A 22,021-nucleotide genomic window follows, 5' to 3' on the forward strand; every position below is an offset into this window, starting at 1 on the left:
GTGAATCAGATTTAAAAAATAATGTTTTTTGTTGCAAAAAACTCATCTGAATAAAATCTGGCTATGCAAAATAAATAAATCAGATTTAGCCTAAAAGATTAGCCTTAATGAGCAAATCAAAAAACAGGACCAAATTAAATGTGCTATACTTTATGTGCTAGGAATGAGTGTGGAATTGTAGAAGGAAAAAAAGCACATTAACCTGAGGCAAGAATCACTTCAATAATTGAATATGGTATTGGACAGTAGTGAAAGTTTTAATATTATTTATTTTTTTACAATCCTACAATAAAGATAACGCATTGAAAGTTGAAAACAAACTAAATGTTACATTATTAGATACAGGAAAAACATGTAGGGATATTTACATACAGATATTGCACATTGTTGCCACCGTTTGGTCAAATTTGTTAAAGCATTAAAAATGACAAATATTGGATTTAGCGAGGTTATGGGCATGCTGATTGACATGGACAAGAAAATGATTGGGTCTATAAATAAAAGATTATAGACTTTTGATTTTATATGTAAATACAACATGCGGTTTCTCACCTACAATTTTAAGACAAACATTTTTATATTCTTATAAAAAAAAATAATTACATCATAATGACAAGAAAAAAGCTTTAATAACAATGCTTAAATGAACAACTGTAAAATTAATTTAATTAAAAATGTAACAGCTTGGAGGTTTAGAGGTTGTGGGTTTTTGGCCACATTTTCTCTCAACACATTTACAGGAAAGTCACTGTAATCTAGAATCATTTCCTTTAAGATTTTTTTTCTTTTTCATTTTATAATTCTGATTAATCTGATAATCTTTTTGAAATGCAAATATATTAAGTAGTTATTTGGATCTGCAAATTGGATGAAAATAAATGCATTCTCTGTTTCATTAAGATATTGTGGATCTGTGCTTCATGGGTTCTTTCTATTTTTTGTCCGGTAGTGAGTCTTGTTGTCTTCAGGGAAAACAGATGTTTCTCCCAGTGACACGGATCTGATTCCGTGTGTTAATGCTGCTCCACGAAGTTTGTCTCTGTCCTGTATGAGAAACCATGTGTTACTTTCAGCTTTCAGTTTGATTTTGCTGGTCCGAAAATAAACGCGGTCATCAAGCGCCACCTTGTGGTGGAGAGATCACATGATCTGAGATGGCCAAATAGAAATACTACACATCAAAGTTATCTTTCAATCTTTCTTTTAATAAAATAAATTTAACATATTTATTATTATTCATTTTATTATGATAAAGATAACAACAAGTTTCAAATACAAGTATTACTAATGTATGTATTAATTCACTGTGCAGTTTCAATTCAGTGGCTGTTATGTATGCTTAGCATTTTAACAATTAAGCTTTAAACAATTGTTGCATTTAAACAATTACACTGTTTAGTGTACAAATGTCTCTAAAAGTGAAAAAAGCATCCTGAACTTTAACCAATGCCTCTATTGTCCTTCTAAGCCCTCGTGTGCCCCCTGGTGGATATGTTATGTATGACAAGTAATTGTTATAGGATATCAGATATAATTTTACTCTAGAATTCAGATAAACAAACCAGCAACTGAAGAAGACATGTCCCATTTTAAAGTTGGGCTTACAGTTTTATTTCTGTACTCACATGTTTGCATGTTTGTTGTGGATCATGTGGTTGTTGTAGGTAAGGATGGGAGCAACACTTTCTTCATCCTCTGGAACCTGCAACAAAGTAAAAAAAGAAAAAAGAAAAAAAATATATATATATATAATTTGTATATAAATAAAAAAAATATATATATTTACCAAAAAAAAGTATATAAAAAATATTTCTTTAATAATATAATATATTAAAGAAGTATTTTTACATAATTTAATAATAAAAATAAGTTAACTTCTCTGATGTCGTTAATGACATGCAGGTAAATAATTTTTTTGTAAGTTTTATTTTGATTTATATATACTTACAAAATGTAGTTGGTTAATTATTCCAAATTACATGACAAAAATTCATATAGTAATGTAATCCATTACATTTATTACACATTTAAGGTACAGTAATATATCTGATTGCTTTTTGATTATTTTAGATTACTTTTGATGTAACTCGTTTATCACATTGATTTGTAGAAGATAATCTTGTACAATATTGATATAAAATTTAAAGAGAAAGAATATATTATATTCTTTGTTATCAATAACCAGAAGTGCATTAAATATTACATTGCGTCAGGGTTTCATGATGGAACTGCAGGTGATTTGTGAGTTTAATGAAAAGCTATTAAGTAATAGCTAGGCTAAGCTAATTGCTAAGTAGTAAAATTATACATTTTAATAATTTTTTGAATACAAATCAAAACTTACAAAAAAGATTTAAAACCATATGTTTTTCTTTACCTGCATGTCATGTGACCATTATCTGACCTCACAGAACTTAATTGTATTATTAACTTCAAATCGCAGGCGGTACTTCAAGTAAATATATTGGGGAAAAGAGGTTCAGCGGACAAAAAAAAAGTTGGGGAATCCCTGCATTACATGTAAATATGAAATGACTGAAATTGTACATTTTAATGTGCTTGAAAGACAAAAGCCTTCCACAGAAATACATGGTTAATGGACTCCTTGAGTGATAATTCAAATTAATCAAATGATAAACAACGTGTTCATCAGTAGTTGATATATATATATATATATATTACACATATTTATATATACAAATACGGATAATTGCTGTTTATTTTCATGTTAAATATTTATTTTTTCTCAGATAGAGAGCGAGAGAGAGAGAGAGAGAGAGAGAGAGAGAGAGAGAGAGAGAGAGCGCGAGAGAGAGAGAGAGAGAGAGATATTAGCCTTGTAAAACAATTTCTCTGTAAACATTAACAGAAAAAACATTTGTCTGACCTCCCAATAGATCTCGTCCTCAAAGCAGTTTTCGTCTGCAGGATCACCCCAGATGGGCAGCTTCAGAACAAGGCCTGTTGGTGGAACAATACAGCTATGTCAACATGATAAATGTGACATTTCCATTACAAACTGAAATCTAATACGCCTGTCCATTCACGTTAGCTGAAGTTCAGGTGTATTTGTAGACCGACTACTAAAATGTCATCCTACACTTTCCTCTCTAGATTTAATGTTACAAGCACCACACCTGTGCCACGACAAAACAAACAGATTGCAACAAAAGCCCTTCAGATCCGCAAGCTTTTCATAAGTATTGTATGGTGTGCTGCGGCATACAATGAGAATCCATCACAGTATTCACTTAAAATGGATTCATCTCTCAAATGACTCTTACCAACTAATATACCGCCTCCGATTCCAAAACACAAGGCCACACAGAGTCCTGCAGCCTGGTATCCTCCCTGCACAGAGGGCACACGTTTCGCAATAGCTCCCGTAAAGTCAAATGTGTTTTCCAACCTGAAATAGACAAATATTGCAGTGAACAAACTGGGCACAATAATAATAATAATAATTTTTGTAATAAAATTACTACTAATAATAAATTATTAATATTACTACTTAGTCTTTTTTAATTATATTAAATAATAATGTTAATATTGGTACTGTTGTTGATTGTTGTTCGTGTATATTATTCAACTATAATCAATAACATTAATATTAAATACTATTGTTCATAATAATATCAACATTTAACAATATTAATATTGTTATTTAATTATAATACATAACATTATTAATATTAAGTACTATTTTTAATAATAATAATAATAAACAATATCATTGTTATTTAATTATAATAAATATTATTAATAGTAAATACTATTAAGACAATTGTTATTATTATTATGCAAAGGTTATTTTTTTAATGCAATCTGAAACTTATATTTTACATGAAATACATATATTGTAATTTTTATTTATTTATTATTATTTACAGTTTACTCACCCTAACTCTCCATAAACGGTGCTGGTGGCGGCAGCGGCTGAGATGGCACCCACAATTCCTCCAATGACCCCTGGCATAGCGTGCAGGTTATGGATTCCACACGTGTCCTGGATCTTCAGTTTCTCCTCTAAGAACGGCTGAGGAGCAGAGACCAATGAGAGATTTATGTAATGATAAGGGATAGTTCGCCCAAAGATGAAAATTCTGTCATCATTTACTCACCCTCAAGTTGTTCCAAACCTGTATGAGTTTCGTTCTTCTGCTGAACACAAAATAAAGATATTTTGAAGAATGTCAGTGACCACACAGTTGACAGTAGCGATTGACTTCCTTTTCCCATACTACCATCAACTGTTTGGTTACCGACAATTTTCTAAATATCTTCTTTTGTGTTCAGCAGAAGAAAGAAATTCATACAGGTATGGAACAACTTGTGAGTGAGTATCCCTATAACATAAGACAATTTCTGCAAAGCTTTCACTGTCACAATGTTCTTGATCGGTAAATAATTGAAGAAACGCAGATGGTTTAAAATAAGAAATAACTGGAATAATTCATCTGACAGGGAAGACTCACCGAAATAAAAATGTAACCCATCGTGGAAATAATGCCACAGAAGAAACCCACAATCAAAGAACCGTATGGCATCAGCATAAACTCAGCGGCTGTTCCCACAGCGACTCCGCCTGCCAGCGTGGAGTTCTGGATGTGAACCTGGAAGGAGAAAAACATGGCATTTTAACCTCTAGCAGGACTTGGGTTCAAAGTCACATATGCACAGTGCTCGAAGTGGGGGAAAAACGTGAGAAGTGTCAGTACGCAAGAAAAAGTGAGGGTACGCGTACGCACTGCATATGCATTACTGACTCTACAACTGAATTACTGACTGGACAATCATAAAAATTTGTTTTTATGATAGACTTGTACTGTTATTGCATTAACTGGATAATAATAATAAATAGAATGTACATTTCCAGAAGAAAATGTGAAGTGGTGCTGGCAGTGGCAAAACTCGCCACTCGGTTGCTAGGGTGTGGTACATGATTGCATACGAGCCAACAAGCATGTCTCTATGTTCTGGTGCTGAGATATGGCTTATTCATGTTGTTCAGGTGGTTGCTAGGTGGTTGCTAGGGTGTTCTGAGTGGTTGCTAGGGTGTTTTGGGTGGTTGCTAGGGTATTCTGGGTGGTTGCTAGGGCGTTGCTAGGGTGTTCTGGGTGGTTGATAGGCGCTTGCTAGGGTGTTTTGAGTGGTTGTTATGGTGTTGCTAAGCGGTTGCTAGGGTATTCTGGGTGGTTGCTAGGGTGTTGCTAGGTGGTTACTATGAGGTTGCTAGGTGGTTGCTATGAGGTTGCTAGGTGGTTGCTAGGGTGATCTGGGTGGTTGCTAGGCAGTTGCTATGGTGTTTTGGGTGGTTGCTATGATGTTGCTAGGTGGTTGCTAGGATATTCTGGGTGGTTGCTATGGTGTTGCTAGGCAGTTGCTATGGAATTTTGGGTGGTTGCTAGGGCGTTCTGGGCAGTTGCTAAGGTATTCTAGGTGGTTGCTATGATGTTACTAGGTGGTTGGTAGTTGTCACAGATGGTTACTATTGGAGTTATTAGCATTTTCTTGGCATGATTTAGCACTTACCTAATTGCTATTAGCATGTAGCTATTCACAGCTAGCATGTGTACCATTTTGGAAGTCCTGTTTGCTAGCATGAGTCAAAAGAACCAACCCCCATCTCTATACAATGTTCTGATGCAGAGATATAGGTCTTGCAAAATGGTTGCTAGGATGCTCTGTTTGGTTGCTAGGGAGTGGCTTGGCAGCTGCCAGTCATGAAACTGAAAAGGCTGATTGTCAGTGTGAATGATATAAACCAACTCCCATGCCTCTGTGACATTCAGAATGGAAGATATCCCTCTATGGATTTTGGTTGCTAAGGTGCTCGACAATGGTTGCTAGGGAGGGGCTACGTAGTGTTGAGGTGATTCATTATTGGTTGTTTACTGCCCCGAGTCAAACGAGTCCGCCCTTGTGTTTCTATGACACTTCTATCCGGAAATATGCTTTTGATCTCTTTCAATAGAAGTCTATGGAACTTGTTGCTAAGGTGCTCTAAATGGTTGCTAGGGGGTGGCTTAATAGCTTCACAATGATCCTGAGAGACTGATTGGTCATCTGAGTAAAATGAGCCCGTCCCGTTGTCTCTATGACACTGTGATCCAGAGCTATGTTCAATACAAAATCCCTATGCAATGTGTAGAACGGCCCATTTCATGGGCCGTCCTACACCATAGTAAGTCAATGGGGCAACTTTGAGCAGCTCCTGAACCCCAGGGGTGCAACTTTTACCCCATTGTGAGGTATGTTCTTACAGAGCCTGTCAGCCTCTTCAAATGTGGCAAATCACACGTTTCTGTGAAATCTGATTTCTGAGCTATGACTCGTCAAAGTTTGTTGCAATGTTAAGTCTATGGGATTTTTTTGGACGCTTTTTTGCCCCTGGGGCAATTACCGTACCCCCGATCTCTTAGAAAAGATGTAGCACACCTCTCCTCAATAAGCCGCACGATTTGACGCCTTTCTCAGGGGTCCCTGATGTCAGCATGTATTTTTTATAACATAGTAAAAGATAGTTACTATAGAGTTATTATAGAGTTCTTAAAATATTTATTAAAAAGTGCCTTTGGTATGGCCTACGGTTGCTAGGGTGCTGTAATTGGTTGCTAGATTGAGGCTATGAAGATTTTAGACCATTACTTATTGGCTGCTTGATAATATAAATCCTCTGAGGGAGAGAGAGAGGGAGAGAAATGCAGGGGTGTCAGGCCCTTTGTGTCTGTGTGTGTGAAAAAGTCGGTTGGGATTTGAAATTCTGAACATTCCGCAATGTTAAGTCAATGGGATTTTTTTGGCCGCTTTTTCGTCCGCTGTGCGAACATCGTACACCCGATCGCTTATAAAAGTCATAGCACACCTCTCCTCAATGAGCCGCATGATTTGACGCCTCACTCGGGGGTCTGTGACAAAATTTGCGGGACGAGTTATGCGCCAAACTTTGTCCAGAATAATAAGAAGAAGAACTAGAATGTACATTTCCAGAAGAAAATGTGAAGTGGTGCTTGCAGTGGCAAAACTCGCCACTCGGTTGCTAGGGCGTTGCTAGGCGGTTGCCAGGGTATTCTGGGTGGTTGCTATGGTGTTGCTAGGCGGTTGCTAGGGTGTTCTGGGTGGTTGCTAGGGTGTTGCTAGGCAGTTGCTAGGGTGTTGCTAGGGTAGTTGCTATGGTGTTGCTAGGAGGTTGCTAGGGTATTCTGGGTGGTTGCTAGGGTGTTGCTAGGCGGTTGCTATGGTGTTCTGGGTGGTTGCAATGGTGTTGCTAGGCGGTTGCTAGGGTATTCTGGGTGGTTGCTAGGTGGTTGCTAGAGTGTTCTGGGTGGTTGCTAGGGTGTTGCTAGGCGGTTGCTAGGGTATTCTGGGTGGTTGCTATGGTGTTGCTAGTTGGTTGCTAGGTTGTTCTGGTGGTTGCTAGGGTGTTCTGGGTGGTTGCTAGGGCGTTGCTAGGCAGTTGCTAGGGTGTTCTGGGTGGTTGCTAGGGTGTTGCTAGCGTAATCTGGGTGGTTGCTATGGTGTTCTGGGTGGTTGCAATGGTGTTGCTAGGCGGTTGCTAGGGTATTCTGGGTGGTTGCTAGACGGTTGCTAGAGTGTTCTGGGTGGTTGCTAGGGTGTTGCTCGGCGGTTGCTAGGGTATTCTGGGTGGTTGCTATGGTATTGCTAGGTGATTGCTAGGGTGTTCTGGTGGTTGCTAGGGTGTTGCTAGGGTAATCTGGGTGGTTGCTATGGTGTTACTAGGTGGTTGGTAGTTGTCAAAGATGGTTACTGTTGAGTTTGTAGCATTTTATTGGCATGATTTAGCACTTAGCTAATCAATATTAGCATGTAGCTATTCACTGCTAGCATGTGTAGCATGTAGCAAGTCCTGTTTGCTAGCATGAGTTTCAAGTTTCAAGTTTACTTTATTTATATAGCACATTTAAAACAGTCGCAGACTGACCAAAGTGCTTCACAACAAAAGAACAGAACAAAATAACATTAAATGAGCACAATCCACAATAAGGCATACAGTTTCTGGTCCAACAAGGTTTCCATATTAGGCAATACTACAATCCTAATATGCCAAAGAGAACAAATGAGTTTTTAAAAGAGACTTAAAAATGGTCAAACTCGGAGCCAGTCGAATTTCCACTGGTAAGTCGTTCCAGAGGCGCGGACCGATTACCGAAAAGGCACGGTCACCTCTGCGTTTAAGTCTCGAATGTGGAATTAAAATAAGATTCTGTTCTCCAGATCTTAAGCTTCTTGATGGGATATACTGATGCAGCAGGTCAGATAGGTAGCCAGGTGACTGAAAGTGCAATGATTTAAAAACAAATAGAAGAATTTTAAAATGTATTCTAAATTGCACTGGCAACCAATGAAGGGCCTTTAAAAGTGGAGTGGCGTGATCCCTTTTCTTCTTTTTCAACAGAAATCTTGAGGCAGCATTTTGAACTAACTGAAGACGGGCAATTTGGGCCTTAGAAATGCCACAGTATAACGAATTGCAATAGTCAAGACGTGACGTGATAAATGCATGCACTGCCATCTCCAAAGTCTTATCAGTAAGGAAATGTTTAATTTTTGCAAGTAGACGGAGCTGGTGAAAACTGGACCCAACTACTGAAGAAATCTGTTTATCAAATTTTAAAGAGTCATCCAGGATAACACCCAGATTCCGTGCCTGCGAGGACCTAAAAGTCGATAGTGACCCCAAATCCATGTTAAGTGATTTCGTATTTTCAGAAGGGCCAAAAACAATTACTTCGGTTTTCTCCTTATTTAAGGATAAAAAATTTAGAGATAACCAGGATTTAACCTCATCTAGACAAAAGGAAAGAGCAGGCATGGCCAATCGATCATTTTTTCTGAAAGGCAAATAGATTTGGGTATCATCGGCGTAAAAATGATACGACACTCCATGTTTTCTAAAAATAGATCCCAGAGGCAGCATATATAATGAAAATAGAGAGGGGGCCAAAATCGAGCCTTGAGGAAGGCCACATGGGAGAGGAGCAGTAGAAGATAAAAATTCTCCTGTCCTAACCACAAATTTCCTGTCAGATAAAAATGACTGGAACCATTTTAGAACTGTACCAGAAAGACCCACCCAAGATTTCAGTCTATCAATTAAAACCGAATGGTTAACAGTGTCAAAAGCAGATGATAGATCTAAAAGAACGAGGACCACAGAGCTACCCGTATCAGTTGCCAAATAAATGTCATTTAACACTCTCAGAAGGGCTGTTTCAGTGCTGTGGGCAGTTTTAAAACCAGATTGAAAATGTTCAAACAAAGTATTTGCAGCTAGGAAGGATTGTAGTTGAAAAAACACAATCTTTTCCAAAACCTTGGAGATAAAAGGCAAAACAGAGATAGGGCGATAATTTTTTAAAATAGACAGATCAAGTGAAGGCTTCTTTAAAAGAGGTATGACAGTTGCCACTTTCAGAAAAGCAGGAACCACCCCAGTTAGAAGACATTTATTTAAAAACGACATTAGACCTGGCCCAATTGAGTCAATAATTTGCTTTAAATACCTAGGGTGAATAACATCATATGAAGAAAAGGAAGGTTTCAGCTTGGCAATGATGTCACTGAGTGTCAGAAGGGAGACAGGTTCAAAGACATCCCACGATATAGACAACTGTGGATGGAGAGGCAGCTCAATAGAGGGAGTATGAGTTACTGGTCCTAAATTAACTGCTTTATCCTTAAAAAACCTCAAGAAGCTTTCAGAAAGAGCAGCAGAGGCAACAGACAGAGTATTGACTGGAGGGTTAACAACAGAATTAATAATGCATGAGTCATGCGCATGAGCATGAGTCAAAAGAGCCAACCCCCATCTCTATACGATGTTCTGATGCAGAGATATTGGTCTTGCAAAACAGTTGCTAGGGTACTCTGTTTAGTTGCTAGGGAGTGGCTTGGCAGCTGCCAATCATGAAGCTCCAAAGTCAATGTGAATGTATCAACCAAACCCCATCTCTATACGATGTTTTGATGCAGAGATATAGGTCTTGCAAAATGGTTGCTAGGGTACTCTGTTTGGTTGCTAGGGAGTGGCTTGGCAGCTGCCAATCATGAAACTCCAAAGGCTTCTTGTCAGTATGAATGATATAAACTAAATCCCACGCCTTTGTGACATTCAGAATGGAAGATATCCCTCTTTGGATTTTTGTTGCTAAGGTGCTTGACAATGGTTGCTAGGGAGGGGTTAGGATGTGTTGAGGTGATTCAGGATTGGCTGTTTGCTGCCCCGAGTCAAACGAGCCCACCCTCATGTTTCTATGACTCTTATATCCTGAGATATCCCTTTGATCTGTTTCAATGGAAGTCTATGGAACTTGTTGCTAAGGAGCTCTAAATGGTTGCTAGGGCGTGGCTTGATAGCTTCACAATGATCCTGAGAGACTGATTGGCGGTCTGAGTAAAATGAGCCTGCCCCTTTGTCTCTATGACACTGTGATCCAGAGTTATGTTCAATATAAAAGCGGTTTCTATGGTGTACACCATAGTAAGTCAATGGGGCAACTTTGGGCCGCTCCTGCCCCCCAGGGGTGCAACTTTTACCCCATTGTGTGGTATGTTCTTACAGAGCCTGTCAGCCTCTTCAAATGTGGTAAATTACACGTTTCTGCGACATCCTCGTTCCGAGCTACGACTCGTCAAAGTTTGACGCAGTGTTAAGTCTATGGGATTTTTCGGCCGGTTTTTCGCCCCTGGGGCAAACATCGTACCCCCGATCCCTTATAAAAGTCATAGCACACCATTCCCGAACAGGCCGCACGTTTTGACACCTCATTCATGGGTCTGTGACAAAAACTGCGGGAGGAGTAGCGCGTCAAAAAGTGGCCAGAAGAATAAGAATAAGAACTAGAATGTACATTTCCAGAAGAAAATGTGAAGTGGTGCTTGCAGTGGCAAAACTCGCCACTCGGTTGCTAGGGTGTGGTACATGATTGCATACTAGGCAACAAACATGTCTGTACTATGTTCTGGTGCTGAGATATGGCTTATTCATGTTGTTCAGGTGGTTGCTAGGGCATTGCTAAGGTGTTCTGAGTGGTTGCTAGGGTATTCTGGGTGGTTGCTAGGGTGTTCTGGTTGGTTGCTAGGGTATTTTGGGTGGTTGCTAGGGCATTGCTAGGGTGTTCTGGGTGGTTGCTAGGTGGTTGCTAGGGTGTTCTGGGTGGTTGCTATGGTGTTGCTAGGTGGTTGCTAGGGTATTCTGGGTGGTTGCTAGGGCGTTACTAGGCGGTTGCTAGGGTATTCTGGGTGGTTGCTAGGGCGTTGCTAGGCGGTTGCTAGGGTGTTCTGGGTGGTTGCCTGGGTGTTGCTAGGCGGTTGCTAGGGTATTCTGGATGGTTGCCAGGGTGTTGCTAGGCGGTTGCTAGGGTGTTTTGGGTGGTTGCTAGGGTGTTGCTAGGTGGTTGCTAGGGTGTTCTGAGTGGTTGCTAGGGTGTTGCTAGGCGGTTGCTAGGGTATCCTGGGTGGTTGCTAGGGCGTTGCTAGGCAGTTGCTAGGGTGTTCTGGGTGGTTGCTAGGGTGTTGCTAGGGTAATTTGGGTGGTTGCTATGGTGTTACTAGGTGGTTGGTAGTTGTCAAAGATGGTTACTGTTGAGTTTGTAGCATTTTATTGGCATGATTTAGCACTTAGCTAATCAATATTAGCATGTAGCTATTCACTGCTAGCATGTTTAGCATGTAGCAAGTCCTGTTTGCTAGCATGAGTAAAAAGAGCCAACCCCCATCTCTATACGATGTTTTGATGCAGAGATATAGGTCTTGCAAAACGGTTGCTAGGGTACTATGTTTGGTTGCTAGGGAGTGGCTTGGCAGCTGCCAATCATGAAGCTCCAAAGTCAATGTGAATGTATAAACCAACCCCCATCTCTATACGATGTTTTGATGCAGAGATATAGGTCTTGCAAAATGGTTGCTAGGGTACTCTGTTTGGTTGCTAGGGAGTGGCTTGGCAGCTGCCAATCATGAAACTCCAAAGGCTGCTTGTCAGTATGAATGATATAAACCAACTCCCATGCCTCTGTGACATTCAGAATGGAAGATATCCCTCTTTGGATTTTGGTTGCTAAGGTGCTCGACAATGGTTGCTAGGGCGTGGCTAGGAAGTGTTGAGGTGATTCATGATTGGCTGTTTGCTGCCCCGAGTCAAACGAGACCACCCTCATGTTTCTATGACAATTCAGTCCAGAGATATCCCTTCGATCTCTTTCAATGGAAGTCTATGGGAGTTGTTGCTAAGGTGCTCTAAATGGTTGCTAGGGCGTGGCTTGATAGCTTCACAATGATCCTGAGAGACTGATTGGTTGTCTGAGTAAAATGAGCCCGCCCCTTTGTCTCTACGACACTGTGATCCAGAGTTATGTTCAATATAAAAGCGGTTTCTATGGTGTAGGACGGCCCATTTCATGGGCCGTCCTACACCATAGTAAGTCAATGGGGAAACTTTGGGCAGCTCCTGCCCCCCAGGGGTGCAACTTTTACCCCATTGTGTGGTATGTTCTTACAGAGCCTGTCAGCCTCTTCAAATGTGGTAAATTACACGTTTCTGCGACATCCTCGTTTCGAGCTACGACTCGTCAAAGTTTGACGCAATGTTAAGTCTATGGGATTTTTCGGTCGGTTTTTCGCCCCTGGGGCAAACATCGTACCCCCGATCGCTTATAAAAGTCATAGCACACCATTCCCGAACAGGCCGCACGTTTTGACACCTCATTCATGGGTCTGTGACAAAAACTGAGGGAGGAGTAGCGCGTCAAAAAGTGGCCAGAAGAATAAGAAGAATAAGAAGAATAAGTATGCACAATAACACTAGTGTTGCTTTGCCATAGGCAAGCACCACTAACTAGAAACAGAGCATTTCCTGCGGAACATGCGTGTGAATGCTTAAAATGCTTAACTGAAATGCAAAGAAAGAAAGAAAGAAAGAAAGAAAGAAAGAAAGAAAGAAAGAAAGAAAGAAAGAAAGAAAGAAAGAAAGAAAGAAAGAAAGAAAGAAAGAAAGAAAGAAAGAAAGAAAGAAAGAAAGAAAGAAAGAAAGAAAGAAAGAAAGAAAGAAAGAAAGAAAGAAAGAAAGAAAGAAAGAAAGAAAGAAAGAAAGAAAGAAAGAAAGAAAGAAAGAAAGAAAGAAAGAAAGAAAGAAAGAAAGAAAGAAAGAAAGATGGATTAGTTAGAAAGAAAGAAAGATGGATTAGTTAAAGAAAGAAAGAAAGAAAGAAAGAAAGAAAGAAAGAAAGAAAGAAAGAAAGAAAGAAAGAAAGAAAGAAAAAGAAAGAAAGAAAGAAAGAAAGAAAGAAAAAGAAAGAAGGATTAGTTAGAAAGAAAGAAAGATGGATTAGTTAGAAAGAAAGAAATATGGATTAGTTACAAAGAAAGAAAGAAAGAAAAAAAGAAAGAAAGAAAAAGAAAGAAGGATTAGTTACAAAGAAAGAAAGATGGATTAGTTAGAAAGAAGGAGATTAGGTAGAAAGAAAGAAAGAAAGAAAGAAAGAAAGAAAGAAAGAAGGATTAGTTAGAAAGAAAGAAAGATGGATTAGTTAGAAAGAAAGAAAGATTAGGTAGAAAGAAAGAAAGATTAGGTAGAAAGAAAGAAAGAAAGATTAGGTAGAAAGAAAGAAAGAAAGATTAGGTAGAAAGAAAGAAAGAAAGATTAGGTAGAAAGAAAGAGAAAGATTAGGTAGAAAGAAAGAAAGAAAGAAAGAGAGAAAGAAAGAAAGAAAGAAAGAAAGAAAGAAAGAGAGAAAGAAAGAAAGAAAGAAAGAAAGAAAGAAAGAAAGAAAGAAAGAAAGAAAGAAAGAAAGAAAGAAAGAAAGAAAGAAAGAAAGAAAGAAAGAAAGAAAGAAAGAAAGAAAGAAAGAAAGAAAGAAAAAGAAAGAAAGAAAGAAAGAAAGAAAGAAAGAAAGAAAGAAAGAAAAAGAAAGAAGGATTAGTTAGAAAGAAAGAAAGATTAGGTAGAAAGAAAGAAAGAAAGAAAGAAAGAAAGAAAGAAAGAAAGAAAGAAAGAAAGGTTAGAAAGAAAGAAAGAAAGATGGATTAGTTAGAAAGAAAGAAAGATTAGGTAGAAAGAAAGAAATAAGGATTAGGTAGAAAGAAAGATAGATTAGTTACAAAGAGAAAGAAAGAGGGAGGGAGAACAGGAGAAGCAGAAGCATAAATGCAACAAAAACCTGTAAAGTTCCTTCAGAAAAGAGCTCAGTGACTGTGCACCAATCAGAACACAGGACCAATTATGTGTGTCTCCCTTTGATCTGTGCCCCTTTGATCTGTGCTAATCAACATCACCTGTGCAATCAGCTTTCCTATTTAGACAGAGGGCAAAATCGCTGATACTTGGCCTCGAACAAACCTCCCTAGAGACAAAACTATAGGTTGTATCGGCGAAATGACCTGACCGTGAGCGAGACAAGGCCTTTGTGAACGATGTGATGTATTTTTTGTGTGGATAGAGTTGAAAAAAGAGACCACTTTGGCAAGTTGAAAAACTAGTGATCAGAGCATTACGGACCAAAGTTTGACCTGAATTTATAATTGCTGCCAATGGAGGATTGTCTGTCACTCTTGTCCTTTGGAAGGACACAGAGGAAAAACTGTAAGTCCGAGGGATTTACTAAACACACGTGAGGAAGCACAACAAAAATACCTACGTTTCAAGTATAATTACATGCCCGAAGAGTTAAAATTGTGGCCAGGCCAGCGATTTAAAAACTATTTTTTACGATTAGTTTTCAAGCTGGCTCACTCTAGCAGATGACATCACGTGCTCTAGCTCTGAACAGTCTCTCTCATCCGCTTCCATTAAAATCTGAGAAACGGCTTGAAAAACTTCATGAGACTAAAGTAGAGATTGTGAAAAAAGTATAGAAGATTTCAAAAAGTTGAATACAACGTTAATAGCTTAAAGATTTCTCAACATTTTAAAGTTGAAATGACAAAAATAGCTGAAAGTATGCAGAAGTAGTGGGCTTTGAAAGCAGAAGGAGCATAAAGCAGGATTTGAAGAATTCTCCATTGACTTACATGTTAAAAAAAATGCACAAAAAGATTAATAATTTAAAAAGTATAAAAGTTATAAAAAAGAAAAATAATAGCACACATGTCCTTGAAAAGCTGAACATTTTGATACTTGAATGGTTTTTGTAGCACAAAGTAGAGAGGAGTTGAAAGCGACCACGGAAGAATACGGAATAATAATAATAAAGATTTGAATTTCAATAGTGTGAATGCTTGAAAGCATTCACAGTAATAAGTATGCACAATAACAATAGTGATGCCTTGCCTTTGGCAAGCACCACTAATAATAAGTATGCACAATAACAATAGTGATGCCTTGCCTTTGGCAAGCACCACTAATAATAAGTATGCACAATAACAATAGTGATGCCTTGCCTTTGGCAAGCACCACTAATTAGAAAAATAAACTAATAATTTAAGTAATAGTTAGGGGTGTGATGATACACTTGGCACACAAGACAATACACGATATTGAGTTCATGAGAACGTACAATATTTTAAAACCATTTTTTAAGAAATCTTCAATGACAAAATATGGTGTGTTATTCGACTTAAAGACGTCACAATGCAGGTGCATTTTGAAACGTTTCAACTATTCTACGGCTGTCAAAGATAATTTTGGTAATCGATTAATTGGTCGATTATTTAGCGATCTAAATTCTTATTATTCGTTATTCTTCGATCTTTTCAGATCTTATTTAAGTATTACCTTATGCATAAGTGAATCAGGTCTGCCAAAAAAATAAAAATAATAATAATAATAAAGGAGGCTCACCATGTCAAGTTTCCCAGTTTTCTCGAACAGGCTGGAAATGGCGACAGTCGTGAGGACGGTGGAGGCTAAGGCCAGGTATGTGTTGATGGCAGCTCTGTGCTGACCGTCTCCATGATCAGCAATGGCAGAGTTGAAACTTGGCCAGAACATCCACAGGAAGAGCGTTCCTGCACAAGACACCAGAACGATCATGTAAACACTATCTGAGCCTTCAATAAAGCGAGCTTTAGTTCGAGCTGCACAGAATGTCCAGTTGTCCTTTCAGTTTCTAAAACGCTTCATGTTTAATCCTAAAATATAACGCAAGCTTAAGCTCAACAAGACTCTTACCAATCATGGCGAACACGTCCGAGTGGTAGACGGACCCGTTCTTATGTTGACTCTTATCCAAATCAGGGCGATACAAAACCCATGAAATGGACAGACCATAATAAGCTCCAAAAGTGTGGATCACCATGGAGCCGCCAGCATCTTTGGCCTAACGGGGATTGAATCATTGATCAATATAATAGTATAATATAAAATAATATAATAGGGGTGAAACAATGTATCGTGTCACAATATATCGCAATTCAAAAGTGACAATATGTAATGTGTATAGTTCACCCAAAATAAAAAATTTTAATTTTAGTGTCAGTACTACATTAAACCACTATATATAATGTTGAATATAATGTATAATAATGCAATGGGGGAATATTTGTGGGTCCTGATAATGCCAAATGTCTGATGTTACCAGTAAAAAGCCTGGCCTATACATTCTTTTAAATGCATCTAGTCAGTGAAAGAGTGCAAGCATATTCATCTAAAATAATTCAGTTTTTTCAGCTTCAGAATCATGAATATTTTTATGCTGTTGTCACCATTGTCCTGTGCATTGGGTTTCCAGCACCAAGTTCAAGCCTATTCATTTACACCCACAAATGTAATACCAAATGTAGCATTTTAATCAACAGTACATTTTTGTTAACCGTGTCTAGGAGTATCACATTAATATCGTATCGTGAGAGGTATGGAATCGTGGGATGAGGGTATGGTCGGTCACACGCACACGCACACGCGCACGCACACGCGCACGCACACGCGCACGCACACGCGCACGCACACGCGCACACACACGCGCACACACACACGCACACACACACACACACGCACACACACACACACACACACACACACACACACACACACACACACACACACACACACACACACACACACACACACACACACACACACACACACACACACACACACACACACACACACCAGTGATCGTAAATGTATAAAACACTTTGTTAAAACATTTGAATAATGTCTTAGGTGCTTATTATCTTTGATATTCTAGCGATGAGACTCACACGGAGGACGCTCAGGATGATGTTCTCTTCAACAGCGAACAGTGTGACTCCTAACAGCGTCATCACCAACAGCTGCACGGGACTGACCTTCCCCAGCACGGCCCCGTAGGCGATCAGACACCCCGCCACACAGAAATCTGCATTGATCAAGCTGAACACAGGGGACATCGCTTCAATCAAACATTCGTTCCATTCGTTTCAGCCCTGAACTTACATTACGTTTTGATTTAATTCAGTTTGAAGAGTGTACTTTGTACACAACCAAAAGTGTTACATGACCATAAATTTGGCATTTTTATATGTTTTTCAGGTTCATGTCCTTCATGCAAAGTAACAAAAAGTGATGATTACAAAATAAAGTGGTGCCTGCATCTGCAAAATAGGGTCATTCACTTTCCAGTTTGGTCAGGCTGTTTTTCTAATTACTGTTTAAATGCAAAACAAAATCCTTCATTCCCGCAGGGAAGTGACACCTGCAAACTGGTTTGTCTGTATAGTGTCCTAAGTTATCAACACTACGTTCACGTGCAAAAACTGCAGCTTTTGTACATAAATCCTCAAACAAATGTGCAAATCAGCTCATTCTGATGCAGAGATTTATATATCAGTATTAATTAGGAGAGTATAGGTTTTAATTTAAATAAAACTTTTTTGGCCCCCTTGACAACTGTAATAACTCACAAAAAAGAACATACTTTTCTATCCCAATCTTGATCTTTCCATCAGTTGGGTCCAGAGAATGGAACCAGCCTTGCATCAGAAGAGCCCACTGGATGCCGAAAGCCGCAATCAGGAAGTTGAATCCGACGGCGCCAAAGCTATAACGCTTCAGGAAGGTCATGAGAAACCCAAAGCCCACGAAGATCATGACATGAACATCCTGAAAACCTGCAGAAAAAACATACAAAACGTTTCCAATTCAGCCAATCAAAATCATAGCGAGGATCATAAGAAATCAAATAGAAAGAAGTGTTGTCAAGGGTGTAAACACATATTTAGGATTGAAAACCCAAGAACCTTTGAAAAACATCTGAATATTTGGTCTATGGTGGTTAGGTCCATAAAGACGGATGTCCTTTAGAGCCAAGGACACACACAATTGATTATATCCTTCCGAATATATAAAGGCAGCTCAATTATACATGTACAGCTAAATATTTTTATGTAGATTACAGTTTAAAAGTCACGTCAGTAAGATTTTTTTACGTTTTTAGAAGTCTCTTCTGCTAACCAAGGCTGCAATTATTTGATCAAAAATATAGTAAAAACAGTAATATTATGAAATACGGTTACATTTTAAAATAACTGTTTATTTCCATATATTTTAAAATATAATTTATTCTTGTAATCAAAGCTAAATTTTCAGCATCATTACTCCAGTATTCAGGGCAACATGATCCTTCAGAAATCATTCTAATATGCTGATCAAGAAACATTTATTATCGACGTTGAAACCAGTTGCTGCTTATTATTTTTGTGGAGACCGACACATTTTTTCAGTATTCTTTGATGAATAGAACAGCATTTCTTGTAAATATTTGTGTGATTTTTTTGTAACAAGGTGTTCACTGTTACGTTTGATCAAAGTTTTCAATGGTAGTGTATAAAAAATATTACTGTGTGAGAAAATACTAAATCATTTTAAATCAGGTTAAAATAAATAAAAATAAAACAAAGTGTCAATATATTAAATCAGACCTTTATATTCAGAAATATTATCTGAATTACAATATAAACTATTTATATTTATCATTTTATTTTTTAAGTTACCATCATAAACTTCACATCCGCCTTTAGAAAGCAAAATTAAATTGTACTACAGACAAATGTGTTTTAGCAAGTCACAAACTGTAATCTGAGCCCTTTGGTGACATAACTGCGAATTCGACTAAAATGTAGCAGAGATGAAAAGTAATGATACTTCAATTTCTCAGAACAAGACCAGGCGGGGCTGGTTACTGTGAAGATGTTCTGGTAGAAATGCACTACAAGGACATCTAGATGCTTGTAACACCATAGAAAACCGCGAATGAAAACAGACAGTGCTGTGGTTTCTGAACAAGCCCTTATTTCCACAGAGAAAAAGAGTTACCGTGAAATCTCTCCCAGAAACTGATAACACTTCTTGCTTCTTTAGCAAGGTTGTCCTTTCACTCTGGCCTGGCATGAAGCTTCACCTTGAAAACCTTCTCAACCGATGATGCAGGTTTCAGGTTGGTGTAAAAAAAAAAAACATAACTCCTACAGTAAAAGCTGCCTGGGTAAATTATGAATCTTACTAAGTTGTCTGGACTGCATTTATACACAAAGGACATTTTCTGTGACAAGTAATTCAAGTTCATTCGGATGTAGCAGGTGTTATTCATTCATTTTCAGGTACATTTAAGGATTAGTAGTTTATCCAAAGGTCATGTCGGCTCCAAACCCTTTCGTTCATCTTCGGAACACAAATGAAATATTTTTGATGAAATCGGAGAGCTTTCTATCCCTTCACAGACAGCCACGCAACTACCACTTTGGCGCTTCAAAAAGTTCATAAAAAGATCGTAAAACTGATTCATATGAATTGAAACTTTATAAATGAACGGATTGAATTTAGGCTTTTATCCACTTATAAATATTAATCAGCAAACATAAACAGAAGCTCAACCAAACCTGCTTGATGCGCGAGAATGAACCTAATTGGTACTTGCTGAAGCTCAAATGTGTACAGTGTAGTCCACATTTTTTGAAGAGACTTTATATTTTGAACGGATTAAATTTATTCTTTTATCTACTTATAAAAATTCATCAACTCACACATCAGTTGTGGTAAACGGAAGCTCAAGCAAGTTCACTTGACGCGAGAACCAATGAGGTTCATTCGTGTGTTACGCAGCACGTTTGAGCTTCAGCAAGAACCAATGAGGTTCATTCTCGCACATCAAGCAGGTTTGGTTGAGCTTCTGTTTGCTGATTAATATTTATATGAGGATAAAAGCCTAAATTCAATCTGTTCATTATAAAGTCTCAATTCATATGGATTAATTTTGCAATCTCTTTATGAACTTTTTGAAGTGTCAAAGTTGCATAGCTGTCAGTGGAGTAACAGAAAGCTCTCAGATTCCATCCAAAAAAGATCTTCGGTTTTGTTTTGAAGATGAATGAAAGTCATTGTCAGAAATTACAGAATTTTCATTTTTGGGTGTACTATCCCTTTAAGTGGTTTCATATCACACTTCTAACAAATGAGCTCAAGCTTATCATCATTGCTCTTGTGTATATACCAAGCACTCCACAAAATCCTTGCTCTATCAGTGAACATTTTCATAACCAGTCTGAAAGTGGACTTCAAGAAGATGAACTCCAACAGACTTCTGCGGCGAGTCATACCTCAGCAATGACAAAACACGTCCAATGACATCTGATCAGTCCGCAAACAATAGTTTGTGTCCGAGTTCATACACCACCTGTCATCCAACACATTGATAGTTGGAGAACAGTGGATAGTTTGACCAGAAGACTGAAGATCACATGACTGAAAAATTCAACCACACCTTCAAAGATTCAAAAGATGACAATGGATACTGATCCTTACATAATCATAGAGCAAACAAACCCCCTGTACCACTGTCCCCAATGTGCATAAGGAGGTATGCATGTTTTCGAGAGAAAAGCTTACAGATGAAGCAACTGATAAACATTAATACCACAATCAATGAAAAGTGATGCATTTGTTGGATTTTTAAGAAAGACAGACAGACAGATGGATAAAATAAATAAGAAACCACGACATTAAACCAACAAATATTAATAAAATATAAGTTAATTATTTTGTCGGTATATACATGATTTTCATATTGTAAATATATATATATCATAGATTCTTATATTTATCTTAGATTGATCCATAAAATGATGCACTTACTTGGATATCTGAAGTAGAAGTCATTCTCAATATCACTTGTGATATTTTTCTCCTTTCTGATGTCAACCCAGTGCGTGTCTGACTCCTCATCATACCGCACAAATACCCCAAAAAGAATTATCATAGACAACTGCCAGACGAAACACACGGCAGGTAAACTGAATTTGATGTTAGTGTTCTTTGACCCGTTGCACCTGTTTCCAATGCAGTTCCCCATGTCTGCAGGTTGTTCTGAGGACTCGTGATGTTGTTAGGAGACGTGGACGCGCATTAGTGTCACTTTTAAACGGTGGGAGCGGGAGGTGTGTCTGCATCTCCAATACTCGCCCCCTTCCTCAGAAAAGAAAACATACATTTGCGACAAATGTCTAAGGATGAATGAATGCTAAGTTATGCAACATGTTGCTAATTTAGGATGCTTTGGAGTAATTTTTAAATCACCTGTTTTCTTGCAGGGGAATTTGGAGTCAGTTCAGATCTGATATGTGTATACGATATTTCGGGGTAAAACTTCTGATTGATCGCACTGACGCCATACTACGCCATCAAACGCTACAAAGATGTCGTAATTTGCGCGGGAAATTATTTGGCTACGTTCTAAATGAACAGCTAGTGTGCTACTTCCCGAATTCCATGAATACTATACACTCAGGTTTCACAAGACGTTTTAAAAGCATTATTTTATTCATTTTTGAAAAGATACAAATCACGTGATTTGTTGTGAGAACTCGATAAGTTTGACTCATAACATAAAATTACCCCCCCCATTTTATTTATTGGAATTATATGTTTAAATAAATACATACAAATTAACATTTGGTAAAAAAAATTATTGCTAGATTTATTTAGGCTAAATTTGAAACTGTTTTTCTGTTAATAGAAAATGAATGCCATACATTTTGTGTATATTTGATGAAATAATAATTATAATTTAAAATGCTTTCTTGGAAATACAAACAT

The 22,021-nt window shown here is 38.1% G+C and overlaps 1 protein-coding gene across 1 annotated transcript; it reads right to left on the minus strand.

The window, feature by feature from the left end:
* Nucleotides 1–249: 249 nt before the first annotated feature.
* Nucleotides 250–21,357, minus strand: rhcgb (Rh family, C glycoprotein b). Its single transcript, XM_077210189.1, has 11 exons — nt 21,062–21,357; nt 17,850–18,042; nt 17,155–17,305; nt 16,124–16,271; nt 15,794–15,960; nt 4,476–4,613; nt 3,900–4,036; nt 3,285–3,409; nt 2,888–2,961; nt 1,626–1,702; nt 250–1,044 (listed from the first exon to the last, which is right to left on the minus strand). Exons 1-11 carry the CDS (start codon nt 21,276–21,278, stop codon nt 1,014–1,016), a joined length of 1,458 nt encoding a protein of 485 aa, XP_077066304.1. The 5' UTR covers nt 21,279–21,357; the 3' UTR covers nt 250–1,013.
* Between the last annotated feature and the right edge of the window lie 664 nt (nt 21,358–22,021).

The sequence above is a fragment of the Siphateles boraxobius genome, unplaced genomic scaffold (genome assembly GCF_051911475.1).
Source record: "Siphateles boraxobius isolate OS27281-9 unplaced genomic scaffold, OSU_SipBor_1 65, whole genome shotgun sequence".
Taxonomy (NCBI): Eukaryota; Metazoa; Chordata; class Actinopteri; order Cypriniformes; family Leuciscidae; genus Siphateles; species Siphateles boraxobius.